The 23,466-nt window shown below is 38.8% G+C and overlaps 1 protein-coding gene and 1 long non-coding RNA gene across 2 annotated transcripts in view; one reads left to right on the forward strand and one right to left on the reverse strand.

The window, feature by feature from the left end:
- The window catches only part of LOC308358051, a 53,770-nt gene extending 47,035 nt beyond the window's left edge, over nucleotides 1-6,735 (reverse strand). The window contains exon 1 of the long non-coding RNA XR_013968282.1: nucleotides 6,294-6,735. This is a non-coding gene — a long non-coding RNA (uncharacterized lncRNA). The remainder of the gene's footprint in view (nucleotides 1-6,293) is intronic.
- Nucleotides 6,736-6,905: 170 nt separating this feature from the next.
- ZNF260 (zinc finger protein 260) lies at nucleotides 6,906-23,207 on the forward strand. Its single transcript, XM_080828049.1, has 3 exons — nucleotides 6,906-6,956; nucleotides 10,064-10,272; nucleotides 20,129-23,207. Exon 3 carries the CDS (start codon nucleotides 20,600-20,602, stop codon nucleotides 21,827-21,829), a length of 1,230 nt encoding a protein of 409 aa, XP_080684175.1. The 5' UTR covers nucleotides 6,906-6,956; nucleotides 10,064-10,272; nucleotides 20,129-20,599; the 3' UTR covers nucleotides 21,830-23,207.
- Nucleotides 23,208-23,466: the final 259 nt, after the last annotated feature.

Raw genomic sequence — 23,466 nt, forward strand, 5'->3', positions numbered from 1 at the left:
ACTGATTTAGGGAACCCAGTGACTCCATCAATAACAACACTATATAGGAGTCCCAGAAGAAGAAAAAGGGAAGCAGAGAATTTATTTGAAGCAACAACAGCTGAAAACTTCCCTAATCTGGGGAAAGGAAACAGAAATCCAGATCTAGGAGGCACAGAGAACCCCCAACAAAATCAACAAAAGCAGACCCACATCAAGAGAATCATAATCATGATGACAAAATATAGTAACAGAGAAAAAATACTAAAAGCAGCCAGAGGAAAGAAACTAGCTGCATACAAAGGGAACCCCAAGGCTATCAGCAGACTTTTCAGCACAAACTTTCCAAGCCAGAAAGGAGTGGCATGACATATTCAGTGCTGAATGGGAAAAAACTGTGGCCAAGAATACTCAACCAGCAAGGTTATCATTCAGAATAGGAGAGAGCAAGAGTTTCCCACACAAACAAAATCTAAAAGAATTCATGACCACTAAACAAGCTCTGCAAGAAATATTAAAGAGGACTATTTGAGTGGAAAGGATAAACTAAAAATGACAGTATGAAGGTAGGAAACACAAAGGCAGTATAAAAGAATATTTCTATAAAAAAATCAGTCAAGAATCTCACACACACACAAAAAGAATGTAAAATATGACACCCTATACCTATAACATGGGGATGGGAGGAGTAAAGAATGGGTTCGAACTTTAATGACCATCAATTTAATACAGACTGCTACATGTAGATGTCATATATATACCTAACGGAAACCATAAACCAAAAATCACTAATAGATATGCAAAGAAAAAGAGAAAGAAACCCAAATATATCACTAAATAAAACCAACAAACCACGAAGGAGTAAAAGATGAGAATGTATCACAGAAAATCTTCAGAAACAACTATAAAACAAGTAATAAAAAGGCAATAAATACATATCGATAATTACTTTGAATGTAAATGGACTAAACGCTCTAATTAAAAGGCGCAGGGTGACACGGGGCACCTGGGTAGCTCAGTCAGTTAAGTGTCAGACTCTTGGTTTCAGCTCAGGTCATGATCTCAGTCCTAAGATACAGCCCTGAGTCAGAGTCCTTGCTCAGTGCTGAGTCGGCTTCGGATTCTCTCTCTCCCTCTCCTTCCGTCCCCTCCCCCCCAACTTGCATGCACTCTTTCTCTCTTTCTAAAATAAATAAAATCTTAAAAAAAGACATAAGGTGACAGAAAGGATAAAAAAAACAAGACCCATCTATATGCTGCCTACAAGACTCATTTTAGAACTAAAGACACCAGCAGATTGAAAGTGAAAGAATGAAGAAACGTTTATTATGCAAATGGATGTCAGAAGAAAGTTAGAGTAGCAATAAATATATCACACAAAATGGGCTTTAAAACAATGACTGTTGTTTTAAAACAAGAGAGAAAGAAGGACACTATATAACAGTTAAGGGGACAACGCAACAAGAAGATACAATAATTGTAAATATTTACCTACACAACATGTGAGCACTTTAAACAGTTAATAACAAATATAAAGAAACTAACCTATAATGCAATAATAGTAAGAGACATTAACATCCCACTTACATGGTCATATCATCCAAACAGAAAGTCAACAAGGAAAAAATGGCTTTGAATGACACACTAGACCAGATGGATGTAAGAGATATATTCAGAACATTCCATAATAAAATAGTAAAATACACTCTTCTCAAGGGCATGTGGAATGTTCTCCACATCAAGTCACATATTACGCCAAAAAACAAACCTCAACAAATTCCAAAAGACTAAATGAAGTTGGGGGCACCTGGGTGGCTCAGTCAGTTGAGTGTTCGACTCTTGGTTTCAGCTCAGGTCATGATCCCATGGTTTGTAGGATTGAGCCCCGTTGTGAGCTCTGGGCTCAACAGAAATGTTGCTTGGAATTCTCCCTCCCTCTCCCTCTGCCCTTCCCCCTGCTTGCACTCTCTTTTTCTCTCTCTCTCAAATAAAAAATAAATCTTAAAAATAAAAAAAAATTAAAAAAAGATTGAATGAAGTTGTACCATGCATCTTTTCTGACCACAACACTGTGAAACTAGAATTCAACCACAAGAAAAAAATATGGAAATACCACAAACACATGGAGACTAAATAACATGCTACTAAACAATGAATGGGTCAACCAGGAAATAAAAGAATAAAAAAAATATGGAAACAGATAAAAATAAAAACACAATGGTTCGAAATAGAACAGAAATAAATGGTATAGAAACTAAAAAACAAAAACATAAAAACCACAGCAGAACAGACAAATGAAACCAGGAGCTGGTTCTTTGAAAATACCAATAAAATTAATAAACCTTTAGCCAGATTTATCAAGAAAGAAAGAGAAAGGACCAAATAAATAAAAACACAAACGAGAAAGCAAAACAACCAACACCACAGAAATGCAAGAGATTATGAAAAAATATATGCCAACAAATTGAACATCGTAGAAGAAATGGATAAATTCCTAGAAACATATAACCTACCAAAACTGATGCAGGAAGGAAATTTGGACAGAAGCAATAATCAAAAAACTTCCAACAAACCAAAGTCCAGGACCAGATGGCTTCACAGGCAAATTCTACTAAATATTTTAAAAGATTTAATATTTATTCTCAAACTATTAAAAAAAAAAGAGAGAGAGGAAGGAAAACTTCCGAATTCCTTCCATGAGGCCAGCATTATTAGTATCAAAACCAGATAAAGACACCATAAAGAAAGGGGACTACAGACCAGTATCTCTGATGAGCAGAGATGCAAAAATCTTCAACAAAATATTAGCAAACTGAAACCAACAATACATTTAAAAAAATCATTCACCATGATGAAGGGGGATTTATTCCTGGGTTGCCAGGGCGGTTCAATATTTGCAAATGATATCCGATACATCACACATCAACAGGAGAAAGGATAAGAACCATATGACCATGTCAATGGATGCAGAAAAAGCACTTGACAAAGTACAATACCCATTAATGATAAAAAACCCTCAAAAAAGTAGTGTTAGAACACACCTCAACATAATAAAGGCCATATACAAAAAACCCACAACTAACATCATCCTCAGTGAGGAAAAACTGAAAGCCTTTCCTGTAAAGTCAGGAATAAGACAAGGATGTCCACTCTCACTTTTATTTAACATAGTAACTGAAGTCCTAGCCACAGCAATCAGACAGCAAGAAATAAAAGGCATCCAAATCAGTAAGGAAGAAGTACAACTTTCAGTATTTGCAGATGACGGGATACAATATGTACAAAACCCAAAACACTCCTTCAAAAAACTGCTAGAACTGATAAATGAATTCAGTAAAGTGTCAGGATACAAAATAAGCCTATAAAAACCTGTTGCATTTCTACCCACCAATAATGAAGCAGCCAACAGCATTTTTCACAGAAGTAGAACAATCCTGAAGTTGTAAGGAACTACAAAGACCCTGAATAGCCAAAGCAATCTTGATAAAGAAAAGCAAAGCTGGAGGCATTACAATTCCTGAATTCACATTATATTTATTACAAAGCTGTAGTTATCAAAACAGTATGGTACTGGCACAACAGACATATAGATTAGAACAGAAATCCCAGAACAGAACCCACAACTAAATGGTAAATTAATCGTTGACAAAGCAGGAAAGAATATTCAATGGGAAAAAGAGTCTCTTCAACAAACAAGTATGGGAAAACTGGACAGCAACATGCAAAACGGTGAAACTGGACCACTTCCTTGCATCATACACAAAAATAAATTCAAAATGGATTAAAGACCTAAATGTAAGACCCAAAACCATAAAAATCGCAGAAAAGAACACAGGCAGTAATTTCTCGAACACTGAGGCCAAGGCAACTTTTTTCTAGATAGATATCCTGAGGCAATGGAAACAAAAGCAAAAATAAAAAATTGAGATTACAGCAAAATAAAAAGCTTCTGCACCGTGAAGGAAACAACAAAACCAAAAGCAGCCTTTGGAATGGGAGAAGATACTTGCAAATGACATATCCAATAAAGGGTTAGTTTCCAAAATATATAAAGAACTTATTAAATTCAACACCCAAAAAACAATCTAAGAAAAAGTGGGCAGAAAACATAAACAGACATTTCTCCAAAGATATACTAATGGCCAACAGACACATGAAAGGATGTTCAACACCACATCATCAGGGAAATACAAATCAAAACTACAAGATCTCACCTCACAGAATGGCTGAAATCAACAACACAAAAAACAATAGCTGTTGGTAAGGATGTGGAGAAAAAGGAACACTTGTGCACTTTCGTGGGAATGCAACCTGGTGCAGCCATTGTGGAAAACAGTATGGAGGTTCCTCAAAAAATTAAAAACGGAACTACCCTACTATCTGATCTCGAAACCATACTACTGGGTATTTACCCAAAGAATACAAAAACACTAATTCAAAGGGATACACACACCTCTATGTTTATAGCACCATTACTTAAAATAGCCAAGATATGGGGCACCTCAGTTGCTCAGGGTTAAGCCTCTGCCTTCAGGCAGGTCAAGATCAAGGGTCCTGGGATTGAGAGCCAAATCGGCTCTCTGCTCAGCAGGGAGCCTGCTTCCCACTCTCTCTCTGCCTGCTGCTCTGCCTGTTTGTGATCTCTCTCTGTCCAATAAATAAATAAAAATCTCAAAAAAAAAAATAGCCAGGATATGAAAGAAGCCCAAGTGTCCACTGATTGTGAAAGGATAAAGAAGTGTAGTATATACATATAATGAATTATTATTCAGCCACAAAAAAGAATGAAATCTTGCCATTTGCAAGGACATGGAGGGGAGCCAGAGAGTGTAACACTAAGTGAAATAAGTTATAGACAAATAATCATACGATTTCACTCATATGTGGAGTTTAAGTGAGCAAAGGGGAAAAACAAAGATAAACCAAGAAATAGACTATTAACTATAAACAAGAAACTGATGGTTACCAGAGAGTAGGTGGATTGGGTGGGGGAGGAGGAGAATGAATTGTTGGAAACAGGTGATGGGAATTAAGGGAGTGCATGTGTGATAAGCGCCCCCACGTGATTAAAATAAAAAAACTATTCTCAAAGAATTTTCAATTATGAGATGTTAAACAGTACCACTTAAAACGAAAATATGTATATATGTGTATATATGAATCTATATGTGTATATAAGTACGACCAATATACTCAGCACTCAATATAAAATGTACTATTTGTGTGGGCCTGGGTTGCTCAGTCTGCTAAGCAACCAACTCTTGGTTTCCCTCGCGTCTTGATTTCAGGATCTGGGATCCAACCCTGCCTCCTGCTCCATGCAAAATCGAGAGTAGGCTTGAGACTCTCTTTCTCTTCCTCTGTCCCTCTCCCGGGCCCCATTTGTGCTTTGTGCGCACATGCTCTCTCTCGAATAAATCTTTTAAAATAAATAAAAATGTACTATTAGCTATATTAATTTTTAAAATTGGGAGTGCAAGGAAGATATTTTCTAAGAGAAACAACAGGTTTCAGGTTACTTGATGGGTCTTTGTTAGGCGTTCACCAAGAAAGAAATCAAGTCTGAAAAAATAAAGCATTTCAAAGATAAAGAGAAAATACTAAGTCACCTTAAACATAAGTTTTAATCGTCACAACAATTATTTCCTCCTCCAACAAAGACCTTTTTTGGAGAAGGATAGGGACGGGGAAGGAGACAGCCAACCGTTCTTGGGGCCAGGACGAGAAAGTCAACTGGTTACACCTGCCACACGCCACCCTACCCATCAGAGAAAACCAAAGCTTCCAAATCAATCTCGGGGTCACAGAGAAGAGTCAAGGCCCTCACCGTCAAGGGCCAGAGCCTTCTTGTCTTGTGCTCCCATATATGATTATGTGTGACACAGTCACCAACACAATCTCCCCAAATTCACACAGTGCTGCTCAGTTTCACACCCACTACTAGACACAAAATCACACCCTGCGTCACAACACCCTCCCTTCCCTTCCCACACGGCGCTCCACAGTTACAATACCCACGGCGGCTCAGTCACACAGCTCACTATACTAGCACAAAAAGTGGAATACCAGGTCACACAGTCACAACGGCATACCCACTACAGGGAACACAGTCACAGGTAACCCCCACCCACAGTGTCACACATGGTCACACATGAACAACCATACCACGGGGACTCACAGTGTTATGATAAGCTAATCCACCCCCGCACGCACGGTATCACACACATTCACAATCGCACAATACACACATCACTTGACAGTCACAAAATTACACCACCGCCCCTCCTCAGCCCCTTCTGCCCTAACAGACTTACTTAACACTCAGTCTCCGTCCCGGCGCCGGGCTCTGGGCTTTTTTCAACCTCGGTCTCCTCTGAAACGCATTTGTGGCCAGGGCGCGCCGCTGAGAGACCCCAGCTCGCGTCTAAATACAGCTCAGCTCAAAGCCGCCCGCCTCCCTGTGGGGAGGAGCGATGAACGCGATGCCTCCTGGGAAATGTAGTTAAGCTCCGCACTAGCGGTGGAGAGGAAGGTAGCCGGCTTGAGTCCTGCCGGAGAGTCCGCCCGACCCTCGCCCACCCTGAACTGCGCCCCGAAATGTTTCGGCCTTACACCTTGGCTCCTACTTGGAGTAAGCCCGACATGCCTGGACTGAGTTTATTAAATCCCAAGGCACACCACTGCCCTCTCCCAAAGGTAGAGTTAACAGAGGAAGATTATTAAACTGCGTCCTCTGACTCGGGGAGACAGTCCCACAAACTCTGGCGCAGGAAAGAAAGCGCGAAAAGCGCGCTCGAACCCCTGGAACTTATGGGAAATGTAGTCCGCAGTCAGAAAAGCGGAGGACCGGCCAATACCGACAGTTTCTGTCCGGTACTGAGCCCGGCGGAGCCCAGGAGACCTCTGGGAGTGCTAGCCAGCCCAAGGAGTGCGCAGGCGCAGACTTTCTGGCTCGCCATAGTCGTCTTTGTCTGCGGGTGAGTGTGGTTTTGGCCTCGCAAGGCGCAGATCTGGGCGTGGGACCTGGGGTTCTGGGCTCAGAATCCGGTTAAGGGAGGCTGTCGGGGAGGATTCTTAGAACCCGCGATAGGGCTGGGGTGGCTGAAGGGGAGGAATCGCTTTCTGTGACGTGCAGTGTTCAGAGCCTGTGCGGTTGGGGGCAGGGTCACAGGAGGAAACTGGGGCGAGTTCGCGGGTGGGTGACGGAGGGTGTGGAGGTTGTAGGGGTACAACTTGCGTGAGAATTGTGTGGTTACAAGTTTGTGAGGATGGATGGCATGGTGAGCTTTATGGGGTAGCAACCTCAACCTCACTTTTCTCGTTTCTAAAATAATGATAATAAAGACGTATCTTTCCGGAGTATCCGTTTTTCTGAAAGAAAGGAAAATAGCTAAGACATCGAGAGAGAATAATTTTTAAAGCAATTTTTATATAAAGGCAGGCTCACTGTGGAGTAGGAAACAAAATCAGTATTAACAATTTTTAAAAGTAAATATTTCCGAAAAACTTGTTACTGGATTACTAGACTCTCCTGTGCATGGACTTTTCGTAATTTCTTTGGAGGAACTTTGGTGAGGCAGCTTTGAGAAGCCCTGGACTAAGGAGGAGCTTTAAGAGCTCGTTTCTAGTAGTGTAGACAGCACAGAATTGTGAAGGATGTTGTCCTGTCTTTGGTGCATAGATAGCAAGTAACTGATTTAAGACTTCTTTGTTTCTTAGCGACGTGGCAGTGACTCGTAATTTGACCAGGTTTTCCCCAGACCAAATGGCCTTTGTAAATGTAATGAAACAAATTTTCTTCTATCTAGAACGACACTTTCTTTCAGTATTCTATCACACTTAACATAATTTTCAATAAAATGAAAAAGTTATCACGGTACAAAAACTCATACACACAAATAATACCTTTGGTATATACAAAAAGTAATCAGTAATATTTATGAAGACAGTACTTTATTTACAATAGCAACAAATCAGACAAAGCACCTTGGGATAAACAAATACATAAAATACATATAACACTAAACCCAAAAGAAGACTTGAGCAAATGGAAATATATGTCATATCTTAGATTTTAAAAGTCTGCAAGGTATTTTGTTTCGTGAAGAAAGCTAAGTCCCTGTTTGGTATATGTAATGTATATGTAATATACTACCTTTTTAATAAGTGGGAATAAGAATGTATATTTGTGGGCGCCTGGGTGGCTCAGTGGGTTAAAGCCTCTGCCTTCTGCTCAAGTCATCATCCCAGGGTCCTGGGATCGAGCCCCGCATCAGGCTCTCTGCTTGGCGGGGAGCCTGCTTCCCCCTCTCTCTCTGCCTGCCTCTCTGCCTATTTGTGATCTCTGTCTGTCAAATAAATAAATAAAATCTTTAAAAAAAATGTATATTTGTAGATGCATAAAGAAACTTCTGAAGTTTACACAGAAAGTAAAAAAGGTTGATGAGGAGGGAGATGGAACAGCTAGGGCAAGGGTTAGAAACACATTTTTGCTTGCCTGTTTGTAGATTCCCATTTTTAACTGGAATGGAGAAATTAGGTTTCTGTGTTCACTCCATTACTTTTCAGATGTTTACCATTGTCTCATTTCCTTGACTTCCAATATACTACTCTCATTTGTGTAATTCTAGTCAAAACCAAGGAATAACCATCCCCCCCCCAAAAAGCTCCATTAGCAACTTTTGTTTCTGTTTGTCCCTTAATTATTAGTGTTCCTAATTTTCTCACTTTGAGGTATATATATATATATATATATTTACTTCTAAGAACAAAATTCCATTGCTGTGGCCTCACCTGACAGGTGACTAACAAATGTCCATTCCTGTTTGAGCCAAATCCTGAGCTACTTATCCAAATTACCTAATGGACAGCTCCACCTTAAGGTTGCCCAGGAACTTCAAACTCTTTATGCCCAAAATGTTAGTACTGATATCTCCTGCCTCCTGTGGTTTGCCTCCATCCATTTCCCCTTTGTATTATCTGTTTTGTCAGTTCATAACACTGTCCAGCCAGATTCGAAGCCTTTTATATTTGAGTAAGGGAAGAGCTTTTTTTTTTTTTTTTTTTTTAATTTTTTTTTTTTTATTTAATTTATTTATTTGTTAGAGAAAGAGAGCAAGCGAGGCAGACAGAGTGGTAGGCAGAGGCAGAGGGAGAAGCAGGCTCCCTGCGGAGCAAGGAGCCCGATGTGGGACTCGATCCGAGGACGCTGGGATCATGACCCGAGCCGAAGGCAGCCGCTTAACCAACTGAGCCACCCAGGCGTCCCAGGGAAGAGCTTTTGAGTAAGTCTGATTCTTGTCTGTCATAACCCATTACAAATTGGAGGCCCAGATTTCTTAATTACACAAAATAAATGATAAATATGTATGTTTGCTGAATCAGTGAATGACCATGTAATTACAGAGCACTTACAATATTTAATTCCTCCTAGAGTAACATAACCTAGGTAAAATATTAGGCAGCTAAAAATTTTAAGAACTCTGACCATGAAGAATACATGACTAACATCCTTTACATTTTATCCATATCATTTAAGGTTGATGACTTCAGATTTATGAGAAAAATGTTTTTATAGGGGAAAATGATATACAAAACTGTGACTGTTCAATCAGAAGCAAGGCCACAAGTGGTACCTGTTCCAAGGTACCTGTTTAGGTTGTGATTCTGTAGAACTCTAACAACTCAGTCTTGTAATTTCTCTGTATCACCTAAATCCCTGAAAATGACGTTTCCCATTTCTGAAATGTGTGGAGCCTTTTAAAAAAATTTTTATTTATTTATTAGAGAGCACACACACACAAGCAGGGGGAAGGGACAGAGGGAGAGGAAGAAGCAGGCTCCCTGAAGAGCAGGGAGCCTGATGTAGACTCAGTTCCAGGACCTTGAGATAATGACCTGAGCCGAAGGCAGATGCTTAACCGAGTGAGCTACCCGGGCACCCCTGTGTGGAGCCTTTAAATGGCATAATGGGTTTGGCCTGGGATGCAGAGTATAAATACTCTCTTTTTCCATGTGCTCAAATGTATGCGTATGCACCAGCTTCTAAGCCAAAGGGTCATCATTACTTTGTTCTTTTTCATAGGCCGTCTTCCTCGTGTGTCCACAGGAATTGCACTTGCCTTGTCCTTTAAAACTTCGAGGAGTCCTATGGCCTCAACCTGAATTACAGGATGCCGCTTTGACCCTCAACAATAACGTCCAAGTCCTGTGTCACTGTTTAGAAGTTTAAGGCGCCAGTTTAACAAGATCAACGGATGTCTGAGAGATAAATGTAAAGGAGGTGCTATCCAGGTGAGTAAGAAAGAACCCAACAGGTATCAATGGGATAAAGCCTCATTACAGTTATTCAACCTGCAACCTCTGAAAATTTTTTTGAGGCAGTTGTCTTATCAGCCCTTGTTTTTTGGAGTAACAGTTGCTGAAATTCTTTAGATATCTAAATAACATTTCCAATACGCTTGCTTATCAGTGCTCTTTTTCTGTCAGATTCTGGGGGACTGGTTGCCCCTCTAACCTCTGTTCTGGATGCCAGCCTCTTCATTTGTAGTCTCAGTTTGATAAATCTTACAACTTACATGTTGTGTTCTCCCTTTCACTAACATTCTTCATTTTTTACTTCCCTTTAGATGTCTAGACTCCTTCCCTTAAGCACTTAGTCATCTTGCCAAGGATTACAAGATCTGTATCTTTCAAATCTTAGCATGTAGATTCTTTTCTTTAAAATTAAACTTTCTAAGGATGCCTGGTGGCTTAGGTGGTTGATCATCCAACTCTTGATTTCAGCTCAGGTTATGATCTCAGAGTCATGTGGTATGACCAGCATTGGACTCCACGCTGGGCATGGAGCCTGCCTGGGAGGGAGTTTCCCTCTCTCTCTCTCCCTCCCCAATCCCCTGCTTGCCCTCTCTCTCTTTAATTAAAAAAAAAAAAAATCTAATAAAATTTAACTTTCTATCATTTCTCCCTACTTCCATTGTTATATATCTCAGAGTTGAATTTTACCCCCTTATCCTATTTTTTTAATTAATTTATTTTTTAAAATTTTTTAAATTTTATTTATTTATTTGACAGAGAGAGACACAGAGAGGAACACAAGCAGGGGGAACAGGAGAGGGAGAAGCAGGCTTCCCACTGAGCAGGGAGCCCGATGTGGGGCTCCATACCAGGACACTGGGATCATGACCTGTGCTGAAGGCAGACGCTTAATGACTGAGTCACCCCGGCGCCCCTGTCCTATTTCTTATTCTCTTCCTACCTCCCACTATCATTGCACAACATTTCTCCCCCTCTTGCTTTTTAACAATATAAGCAGCATCAGAAATTTGTCCTGACATCCTATGACTTCACCTCTCTGTTACTTTTAAGCAGAAATAATATTATTCTCTTTAAAATCTACATAGGGGCACCTGGGTGGCTCAGTAGGTTAAGCCACTGCCCTCAGCTCAGGTCATGATCTCAGAGTCCTGAGATGGAGCCCCGAATCAGCTTCTCTGCTCAGCGGGGAGCCTGCTTCCCCTTCTCTCTCTGCCTGCCTCTCTGCTTACTTGTGATCTCTCTCTCTCTCTGTCAAATAAATAAAATCTTTAAAAACAAAAAAAATGAAAAAATAAAATAAAATCCAATACATATACTTCATAGAAAAGTAAAATAATGGGTATGTCTTCTCAATCCTGGCCCTCACTTATCCATTTCTGTTCCCCAGAAGCAGCCACTATTAACTGGGTATTCTTCTAAATGTGTTTATGAGTATATAAGGAGGCTTTCAAGCAGAACAATGACATGATTTAACTGTGACAAGAATAAACAGCTGTTGCTGTGTTTAGAGGAGTTATAAAGAGGCAAAGGCAAAAGTAGGAAGAACAATGAGGAGCCTATTAAATAGTCCAGTCAAGGCATGATGTGGCTTACACTTTGGTGGTCCTAGTGAGTGAGGATTATGAGAAATGGGCAAATGCCAACCATATTTTGAAGATAAAGCCAACAGGACATGGAGATGTAATGGGTGTGTGATCTAGGAGACAGTTGTTCAAGGCTTGAGCAACTGGAAAAATGAGGTTGCTATTTAACGAGATGAGAAGAATTTAGGGGGAATTCATTTGGGAGACCAAGAGTTTGGTCTGGGGCAGGGTAAATTAGACCCCTGTTAGATATCCAAGTGCAGATTTTGAGTGGCAAGTGGATATGTGAATCAGTTGAGGGAAGAGGTCCAAACTAGTAATTAAGTATTTTCAAAATATTATATCAGAATGCAAAAATGTCAAGCAAACTCTTAACTATATTCTGTGGAAGTGGTGACCTGTTAGAGTAGGGGTTGGCAAACTACATCCTAGTACGTGTTTTTATGAGTACTGAAACATGGCCACCTACAGTGCATCTTGTCCATTCATTTTCTTATTGTCTGTGACTACTTTCTGCTACAACAAATGCCTGAGTTGAGCCAGGCTTCAGCAGATACATGATGTTGTAAAGCATGCGACTAAAAAGTGTATCAGTCATGGTAAAGCTAGGTGACTATAATAAACCTTAAATATACTGCTTTAAGGAATATAAGAATTGATTTCGTGGTCATGTAACAGTTAGTGTGGTGAATAGTGAAGAGCTACATGGTCGCTTTGGTCTTTGTGGTTCTTTAAGGATCCAGATTTCTTCCAGGTTGTCTCTTTTATCATTCATTTGTGGTTGAAATGGGATCAACAGTGCATTCCTGGTTCCAGCCAGGTGGAAGAGAAAGAAATCACCATGTAGGGCCAAGAGGTCAATAAATTTTTTCTGTAAAGGTCCAGATAGTAAATACATAAGGCTTTGTAGACCATAGGACCTCTGCTGCGAGTACCCAGATCAGACATTACAGCACAAAAGTAGTTTGCTTAGCATTAGATTATCTTGATTTCTATTTTGAAAATATTTTTTAAACCACAAGTTAGATGCTATTGAAAGAACCATTTTGCCTGGTTTTCAGTTGATGTTGCCAAGTTCAGTTCAGAATTTTACAGTATGAGGGGCACCTGGGTGGCTCAGTCAGTTAAGAGTCCTGACTCTTGATGTTGATCTTGTGGTGAGTTCGAACCTTGCATTGGGCTCCACACTCAGTAAAGAGTCAACTTGAGATTCTCACTCTTCCTTTCCCCCTTAGGTCACTCTCTCTCTGTTTTGCTCTCTAAAATAAATAAATCTTTTTAAAAAATTTACAGTATGAAAAATTCAATTCTGATCAATGTGTATGAAGTATATTGATGTCATCCCTATAAAAATTCAACAACAAGATATTACTCCTGTTTTCTTTTCCCCTTTTTTCCTTAGAAGATTTTTTTCTTTTAAAGATTTTATTTATTTATTTGACTGAGAGAGAGAGAGATCACAAATAGGCAGAAAGGCAGGCAGAGAGAGAGAAGGGGAAGCAGGCTCCCTGCTGAGCAGAGAGCCCAATGCAGGGCTCAATCCCAGAACTCTGAGATCATGACCTGAGCCGAAGGCAGAGGCTTAACCCACTGAGCCACCCAGGTGCCCCTTTTTTGGAAGATTTTATTTATTTATGTGAGAGAGAGCACATGAATGAGGGGAAGAGAGGAAGGAGAGGGAGAGGGACAAGCAGACTCTGCGCTTGAGCATGGAGTCCCATGCAGGGCTCGATCTCAGGACCCTGAGATCATAACCTGAGCTGAAACAAGAGTCATGACACTTAACGGACCGAGCCACCCAGGTGCCTCTGTGTTTTCTTTTACTAGGACTACAGTGGGTTATGTCCTAATCTGTTCTGCATCATTCTTTTGCAAATATAATGAGTTGGAATTTTTAAATAAATGCTATTACTGTAAAACATTAGTAAAATCTACATGTTGAACCATCTATGCCTTGGGCTTTGCGGTGATAAAGTACTTTAAAAATTGTCTCTCTTTTTTTTTTTCTATGTTTCCTTTGCTGTTTAGAACTTTTGTCTTTTTTGGTCTCAGATTTCTTAGGTTATATTTGGTTTTCAAATTTATTTGCATGGAGTTGAGCAAATAATCTACAGTCCTTTGCTATCTACTGTTATTTCCAAATAATCATTTTTTATTTTTGTAATTTTGCTTTTATTCCTCTTTAGTTTTTCCCTAAGAATCAACTTATGAATTTATTATTACTTCTGTTTTTGTTTGTTATAATTAATTTATCTTTAATAATTTTTCTGTTTTTCTTTTTATTATTTATTTATTTTTTGGAGGGAATGAGAGAGCCATGTGGTGGGGGCAGGAGCAGAGAGAGAGGGAGAGAGAATCCCAAGCAGGCTCCTTGCTCCACGCACAGCCCAATGCATGGCTCAATCTCATGACCTGAGCTGAAAATAAAAGTCAGACACAGCCAGATGAGACACCCAATTTTTCTGTTTTTATTATAGTTACTTTTCCTTATTGTAATTCCTTAGTTTGAATGCATACTTTGTTATGTTATTTGTTTTTAAAATAATGTAAATATTTATGTCAAAACTTATATAGGCATTTTTTCAAATGTATTCTGTGGGCTCTGATATATTTTTTTTTCTGAAATTTTCTGAATATTTATGAATATTCTGCAGTTTATTTTAATTTTCTCTTTGACCAAAGCGTGTTTTTTTTTTAAGATTTTATTTATTTATTTATTTGACAGAGATCACAAGTAGGTAGAGAAGCAGGCAGAGAGAGAGGAGGAAGCAGGCTCCCTACTGAGCAGAGAGCCTGATGTGGGGCTCGATCCCAGGACCTTGGGATCATGACCTGACCTGAAGGCAGAGGCTTTAACCCACTGAGCCACCCAGGCGCCCCGACCGAAGCGGTTTTTGAAGCCAGTACATTTTGAAATTTATAAGTGAAAATTTCTGTTTTTCTGTTGTAATTTCTTTTTAGTCAAGTATTTTGTCTGCTCTTTTCCACATTGTGGAATATTTGAGGTTTTATAGGCATACTGTATGGGCTGATTTTAAGAGTGTTCTTTGAGCCTTTTAAGAGGTGTTTTTTGTCTTTTTTTTTTTTTAAGATTTTATTTATTTATTTGTCACAGAGAGAGAGAGCATAAGCAGGCATAGGCAGAGAGAGAAGCAGGCTCCCACCAAACAAGGAGCCCGATGCAGGACTTGATCCCAGGACCCTGGGATCATGACTTGAGCCGAAGGCAGCCGTTTAACCAACTGAGCCACCCAGGCATCCCTAAAAAGGTGGTTTTAAAACTGATTAGCTCTATGTTATAAATTAGTTTTTTTTTTATAGAGTTTATTGATTTATTTGACAGAGAGAGATCACAAGTAGGCAGAGAGGCAGGCAGAGACAGAGTGGGGGAACCAGGCTCCCCGCTGAGCAGAGAGCCCAACGTGGGGCTTAATCCCAGGACCCTGAGATCACGATCTGAGCCAAAGGCAGAGGCTTAACCCACTGAGCCACTCAGGGGCCCTATATTTGTATATGTTTTTATTTAATGTTCCTATTTTTAATATGTTCTATTTTATGGATTTGATGCTTGAGAAATGGTAGTCTTCTCAGTTACTACTGTGTGTCTTGGATTTCTGTGGTTTATGTATTCATGATTATCTCCTTTTATCTTTATTCTTTATTTTCAGCATTTCAGATATGTAACTTGTATGTATAGAGTTTAGGTACCCTGAGGTCATGACCTGAGCGAAAGGCAGACACTTAACCAACTAAGCCTCCCAGGCACCCCTCACTGGGATTTTAATACACATTTCTGATCACTAGTTAAGATGAACATCTAATGTACTTATTGGTCATCCATATATCTGATTTTGTCTAGTCTTTTGCCCATTTTTAAAACTACATTGTTTATCTTTTTGAGTTTTATGTTAACTGTGTTTTTGAAGGGCATTAATTTTTAATTTTGATGATTTCTGCCATTTTTTCTTTTTATATGAAGAGTTTTAACACTTATTTGAGGTCTTTGTTTCAGTTTGAGTGAGTTTTTGCATATGGCATGGAGTAAAGGTTGAGGGCTTTTGTTTTCTAATTATGTAAATTATAGCACTGATATGAGGGATAGGGTATTAAGAGAGTCAGTTCTTGCAATGGTTTATAGGAAAATCAGGAGGGGTACCAGGCTGGCTCAGTCCATAGAGCATGGGACTTTGATCTCAGGTTTGTAAGTTTGAGCCCTACTTTGGGTGCATCAGGGTTCCTGCTCAGCGGGAAGCCTACTTCTCCCTCTCCCATTCCCCCTGCTTGCATTCCCTCTCTCGCTGTCTCTCTCTCTCTCTCTGTCAAATAATAAATAATTTTTAAAAAGATTGCTTAGGGGTGCCTGGGTGGCTCAGTGGGTTAAAGCCTCTGCCTTCGGCTCGGGTTATGATCCCAGCATCCTGGGATCGAGCCCCGCATCGGGCTCTCTGCTCAGCAAGGCTTCCTCCTCTCTCTCTGCCTGCCTCTCTGTCTGCTTGTGATCTCTGTCTGTCAAATAAATAAATAAAATATTTTTAAAAGAAAATAAAAAATAAAAAGATTGCTTAAAAATAAAATCTTTAAAATAAAATAAAATCTTTCAAAAAAAGAAAAAATGAGGATAAAATTTTGAGAGGGACAAGACAGATCAGGATCACATGGAAGATTTCCAGTTAGTGGATAGGAAGCAATTATAAAATAAAGAATTCAGAGGGAGGACAAGAAAAGAGCTCTTCACAAGAGAAGAGCTTTGGTGCCACTTATTTCAGGCATAATGAAAGGAAAAGAAATGAAAACTGAAATTGATGGCAGTGACAGTTCTCTATCTAGAAATGATAGTATCGGGACGCCTGGGTGGCTCAGTTGGTTAAGCGGCTGCCTTCGGCTCAGGTCATGATCCCAGCGTCCTGGGATCGAGTCCCACATCGGGCTCCTTGCTCAGCAGGGAGCCTGCTTCTCCCTCTGCCTCTGCCTGCCTCTCTGCCTGCCTGTGCTCACTCTCTCTGACAAATAAATAAATAAAATCTTTAAAAAAAAAAAAAAAAGAAATGATAGTATCATCAAAATACTGCAGTAAATCAGATTTCAAAACAAAAATGACTGTTTTCTGGCCTATTTTACTTTTTTTCACTAAATCTATGTGTACTTTGTTTAGCCATGTGAAACTCAATTGCAACCAGATAAAAAGAGCGAAGTCTATAGTTACTGTACAATTACAGGTCAGTTCAAGTTGAAAGGATCAAGTCAAGGACATCTCTGTAGATATAATGAATTGGGGCTTTTAAAAGTGAAATAGGGGGTGCCTGGCTGGCTCAGTCAGAGTGTGTACAACTCTTGATTTCAGGATTATGAGTTCGAGTCCCACATGGGGTGTAGATATTAAATAAATAAAAGACTTCTTTTTAAAATGTGAAATAGGGGAACCTGGGTGGCTCAGTGGGTTAAAGCCTCTGCTTTCGGCTCAGGTCATGATCCCAGGGTCCTGGGATCGAGTCCCACATCGGGCTCTCTGCTCGGCGGGGAGCCTGCTTCCTCCTCTCTCTCTCTCTCTCTGCCTGCCTCTCTGCCTACTTGTGATCTCTGTCTGTCCAATAAATAAAATCTTTAAAAAAAAAAAAAATAAAAAAAAAATAAAAAAAAAAAATAAAATAAAATAAAATGTGAAATAGGATTGTAGTTTTACTTGTTCCATCCTTCCTACTCCACATAGGCAGCTACTTTCAACTCATTTAACTGAGTCTACTGGTGTTTATTCCTACATTTTATACAGCTATTTTGCCTACTTTTGATTTAACCATTTTAAAACAGTATCAGCTTGGGAGCACCTGGCTGGCTTTAGTTGGTAGGGTATATGACTCCTGATCTCAGGGTTGTAAGTTCGAGCACCACAATGGGTATAAAGATTACATAAAAATAAAATATTTTAGGGGCACCTGGGCGGTACAGTTGGTTAAGTGTCCAACTCTTGGTTTCGGCTCAGATGGGGCTCTCAGGGTTCTGAGATCAAGCCCCCTTTCGGGGTCTGCACTCAACGTGGAGTTTGCTTAAGTTTCTTTACTCCCTATGCCCCTCCCCATCCTCTCTTTCTCTCTAATACAAATAAAATAAAATCTTCTAAAATATGTCATTTATATATATAGTCAGATTGTTAACATGCAGGGATCCAGAAAGTTTCCTACATTCAGTTTCCTTTGTATTTTCTCTGGAACTCCTTTAAGGAAATGTTGAACCTCCTAGATGCCTCTACTAACCCACAAATTTCCAATCATTATTTCTTTGTCCCTTTGTTCTTTCTGTTCTTCCTTTTTTGATTCTGGAAGATTTCCTGGAAATTTTTTCCCCCAAAGCTATTGAATATTTTAGGTCAACATCATATTGCTTATTTGCAAAAAGCACTTCTTTATAAAACCCTGTTAAGATTTCAGTGCTATACAACCTCTTAGCTTTCTGTAATACTAATTATAATATCGTATGTGTGTTTTTTTGTTCCTTTTCTTGATTTTTTCTTTCCTGTTTGTTTTGATCTATCTTTCACCTTAGGGCTTTCATCAAATTTCTGTGATCTTTAGTGCTATATTAGTATTTAACATTGAGGTACCTGAAATATTACTGTAATCTGTGTGCATGGTTGGGGCTTATAAAATGGTGGGCTTCGCGGGGCGCCTGGGTGGCTCAGTGGGTTAAAGCCTCTGTCTTCGGCTCAGGTCATGATCTCAGGGTCCTGGGATCGAGCCCCACGTCGGGCTCTCTGCTCAGCAGGGAGCCTGCTTTCCTTCCTCTCTCTCTCTGCCTGACTCTCTGCCTACTTGTGATCTCTGTCAAATAAATAAAATCTTTAAAAAAAAAAAATGGTGGGCTTCGCTGTGCATCATTCAGTCAGATATTTAGATGTTTCTTTTATATGACTCCATATGTTAATATCTATAAATGTTCTCATGGTCTTCTCATTTTTTCAGAAAAGAACCTGTCCATTGCCTGACACCAGCAACCACCAGCATTTCTAACAAGCAGCAGTAGAACGGGGTTGGGACCCTAGTCTGCATATGAACTTTTACTCATTACCTTCTTTTTAATATGTTACTCTGATCTTCTATGCCTGTCATCACTAAATTTGGAGCCTCCCATTTATACCATTAGCTGCTGCTTTTATAATTTTTATAAGTCTCCCCTTCCATTCTCACCCAGTCTCTCCAGTTACAGAGCCTTTGTGTTGCCAACTGTGTACCAAATTACCTTGGTTCTAGGTGTCATCCCCTTCTGCTGGTTCTATTTAAGTCATCCAATTCTGCTGTTAATTTATAGTTACTTGCTTTCTTTTCAAAATTTCTTAAAACTTTTCATCCACTGATATCTCCTCAACCTCTTAATGTTTATGAGTATATGCCCTTCATCTCTTAACTGTCATTTTAATGGAGTTTCAGAAAAATACAGAATCTTATTTAACCATACATCCTTTTTAATAATTCTTTTCATTTCCCTTCACTCCCTTCAATTCCCTTCATCCTAGGCTCGCCCAATTTTATGTTTTTGTCCTTTCATCCTGTTTGACACCTATTCTTTATGTTTTATTTTACTTATTTATAAAGTGTACGACGTTACATTTAAAAGCAGTTTAAGGGGGCACCTGGGTGGCTCAGTCGGTTAAAGCCTCTGCCTTTGGCTCAGGTCATGATCCCAGGGTCCTGGGATTGAGCCCTGCATTGGGCTCTCTGCTTAGCAGGGAGCCTGCTTCCCCCTCTCTCTCTGCCTGCCTCTCTGCCTACTTGTGATGTCTGTCAAATAAATAAAATCTTTAAAAAAATAAATAAATAAATAAATAAAAGCAGGTTAAGGGGCACCTGAGTGACTCAGGTAAGTGTCCAACTCTTGATCTCAGCTCAGGTCTTAATTTCAGGGTACTGAGTTCAAGCCCCGCATTGGGCTCCATGCTGTGTAAAAAAAAAATATACACACACACACACACACACACACATATAAAATCATAAAAGCAGTTTAAGCTACATGTATTGTGAATGTTATTTGTATCTATGCTTTCTTTTATAATGGTAGACTAGGTTTGAAATAAAGAGTCTATTTTATAATACCACATTTCTGAAATTATATTAATAATACTGGGGGAAAAAATCACAAGTAGAGTGATGTTGATGATGATGACAGCTATTTTATTGGATTTTTACTACATGCTAGGCATGGAATGTTAGCTCTTTTCAGTGATTCTTTTTTTGTTTGTTCTGTTTTGTATTCCCTTTTAGAAAAGGTCTGGGAAATTTATAAGTCAATAGACACAACATGGAAGACATGTGAGTTACGTTTCCTCCTCCTCCACGAAAATACAGCTAAGAAGAAATTCAGAAAACCTGGGTAACAGAAAAGTATTTCCTCTAAACACAGACACTGATTTTTTAAGATTATATCTCTGTGTATGGGGTTCAGTTTAAGGGAATTTAGAACATAGTTTATACTTAAATGTAAGAGAAGCTGTCTAAGAAAGATCAATTAAGAATACAATGATGTCATATATTTCATTCCAATCTGTAATTGTCTAATCTCAGTATAAACAATGTAAAGTCTTTCATCATAAATTCAACTTCATTAGCCACCTAAGGATTAATATTGGAGAGAAACACATGAATTTGATGAATGTGGAAAAACTTTTATCTATGGCAAATGTCAAGAAATACTGAGGAATTCTTGCTGGAAAAAATATCTGTGCATGATAAGAAATGTTGGAAAGCCTTCAGCCTGAAGCAGATCTCCTTCAGCATGATCAGATTCATAGTAGAGAGAAACCTCATGAATGCAACGAATGTGGAAAAACCTTTAGCCTGAAGCAAAACCTCATAGAGCATAAGAAAATGCATACTGGAGAAAAATCACATGAATGTACTGAATGTGGTAAAGTATTCTCTCGAGTCTCATCCCTTACTCTACATTTGAGAAGTCATACAGGAAAGAAACCATATAAATGTAATAAATGTGGAAAAGCCTTCAGCCGGAAAAGAAACTTCCTTTCTCACCAGAAACATCATACCGGAGAGAAACTTTATGAATGTGGGAAAGCTTCTATTCAGATGCCAGGTCTCATTAAACATCAGAGAAATAATACTGGAAACAAACCCTATGCATGTAAGGAATGTGGAAAAGCCTTCAGTGGCAAATCATATCTCACTGAGCATGAGAAAATTCATACGGGAGAGAAACCATTTGAATGTAATCAATGTGGAAGAGCCTTCAGCCAGAAGCAATACCTCATTAAACATCAGAATATCCACAGTGGAAAGAAACCCTTTAAATGTAACGAATGTGGAAAAGCCTTTAGCCAGAAGGAAAACCTTATCATCCATCAAAGAATACATACTGGAGAGAAACCATATGAATGCAAAGGGTGTGGGAAAGCTTTCATTCAGAAGTCTAGCCTCATTAGACACCAGAGAAGTCATACAGGAGAGAAACCCTATATATGTAAAGAATGTGGGAAAGCCTTCAGTGGCAAATCAAATCTCACTGAGCATGAGAAAATTCATATTGGAGAGAAACCCTATAAATGTAATGAATGTGGAACAATCTTTAGGCAGAAGCAATACCTCATTAAACATCACAATATTCATACAGGAGAGAAACCTTATGAATGTAATAAATGTGGAAAAGCCTTCTCTCGAATCACATCACTCATTGTACATGTGAGAATTCATACGGGTGATAAACCTTATGAATGTAAAATATGTGGGAAAGCCTTCTGTCAAAGCTCATCTCTTACTGTTCATATGAGAAGCCATACAGGTGAGAAGCCCTATGGTTGTAATGAATGTGGGAAAGCCTTCTCTCAGTTCTCAACTCTTGCTCTACATATGAGAATCCATACTGGAGAAAAACCTTATCAGTGTAGTGAATGTGGGAAAGCTTTTAGCCAGAAGTCACATCATATTAGACACCAGAGAATTCATACTCACTAAAGCTCTATGAATGCCTTGAATTTAGGAAAACTTTCATCAGAATTCACACTTTAATGGTATACTGAGAATTCGTTTTACAATAAAGCGACATGAATGTGGAAAGTACTTCAGCAACTCAAAATTTAAATACTAACAGTTTTAATAAGTACCGTAGTATCATGAAAACCTCTATTCCCAGAACTCCCACAACAGACATTGTTAATAATGTACTTTTAGGAGCAATCTCATTAAGTAAGGATCCAGTCATGAACACTAAGCAACATGGTTCTGGAAGGCCTCCCTGATGCATTAAGGGGTATAAAGATTTGACATTGAGAGACAAAATTGTCATTTTAAAAGTGTTTCACTGCATATGTAATCAGAATTATTCTTGATTCATTTGTAGAAATCAGAGATTGGGACAGAATATTGTATTCAGAAACATGCATGCGTTTATAGGGAATTGTTAATTGATAGAGGTGGTTTCAAGATTGGTAGGGAAATGAAATCATGGATGATTCAAAAAATGGTCTCAGGGTAACTGACTCTTCATGTGGAAAAAATATTAGATCTCTGCTGTAGTAATACATTAAAGTATTTATTATGAAATCCAAAAGTACTGGAGACTAAAATGCAAAAAGCAAAACTTCCTAATATAAGAATTTTATAGGAGAATGTTTTTAAAACCTTTGTGGAGTAGGGAATTTCTAAAATAGATTCCAGGATACTCTCGAGTATACATGCATATCCCCAAGAAACCAATACATGTGTCTAGGGAGTCATGTATCTTTATGTTCATTGAAGCATGAATTACATTAGCAAAAAACTGGAAACAAATGTCTGTTGCTTGTGAAATGGATAAATAAAGTGTGTTATAGGCACATATTAGAATATTCTCTAGTAGTTAGATGTAACAGGTGATATATATTTAAATATATTAACAGAGAAAGACCTGAAAAGTCATGTAGAGTAAAAATGACAAAGGGATAAATATAATCATAACTGTGAATTTGAATTAAATCGACACTAGCAAACACTAGTATTAAGCATTGATTATGGATAAACATTTTTATGTAAAACTGAAGAATAGATTGGAAAGATACATACTCAAATTCCCAAAGGTGGTTGCCTCTAGAAAGAATGGTCGTGGAAAAGAAATGGGACCAAGCGTGGTAGTTAGATACTTCAGTTTTGTATCTAAACACCTATCATAGGGGCGCCTGGGTGGCTCAGTTGGTTAAATACCTATCATTAAAAAGATTCTAAGTAAATATAACAAAATGTTAGTTACCTCTGGGTTGTGGTAATGTATGTGTTCTTTTCTTTGTGCTATTTCTGAAAATTAAAAAAGATAGAGGTAGGAAAGCTGTACATGGAGTATATGTAATAAAAGACTCCCAATCCCAGATAGATATTAATATTTTATAGGACATATTTCTAAAATCATATCTTTACTGTAAGACATTTCTTAAAATTGGGATGGTAGCTTAATTTAAATTTACTCTTGCATGTGACATCACTAATCTGTGTCATCTCTACTTAAAATTATAGCATGATAGTGCAACAGGTTGGTTGGGTTACACACATTTAAGGATCATACCATTTAATAATACATCTACAGACTTGATATTAAGAATTGGTTTCTACTGAAAATATTT

The sequence above is a fragment of the Martes martes genome (assembly GCF_963455335.1).
Source record: "Martes martes genome assembly, chromosome: 17".
Classification (NCBI taxonomy): Eukaryota; Metazoa; Chordata; class Mammalia; order Carnivora; family Mustelidae; genus Martes; species Martes martes.

Bases quoted from the DNA above. Each gene is read 5' to 3' on its own strand.
- ZNF260 (XM_080828049.1), top strand. From the start codon at position 20,600: ATGTTGGAAAGCCTTCAGCCTGAAGCAGATCTCCTTCAGCATGATCAG.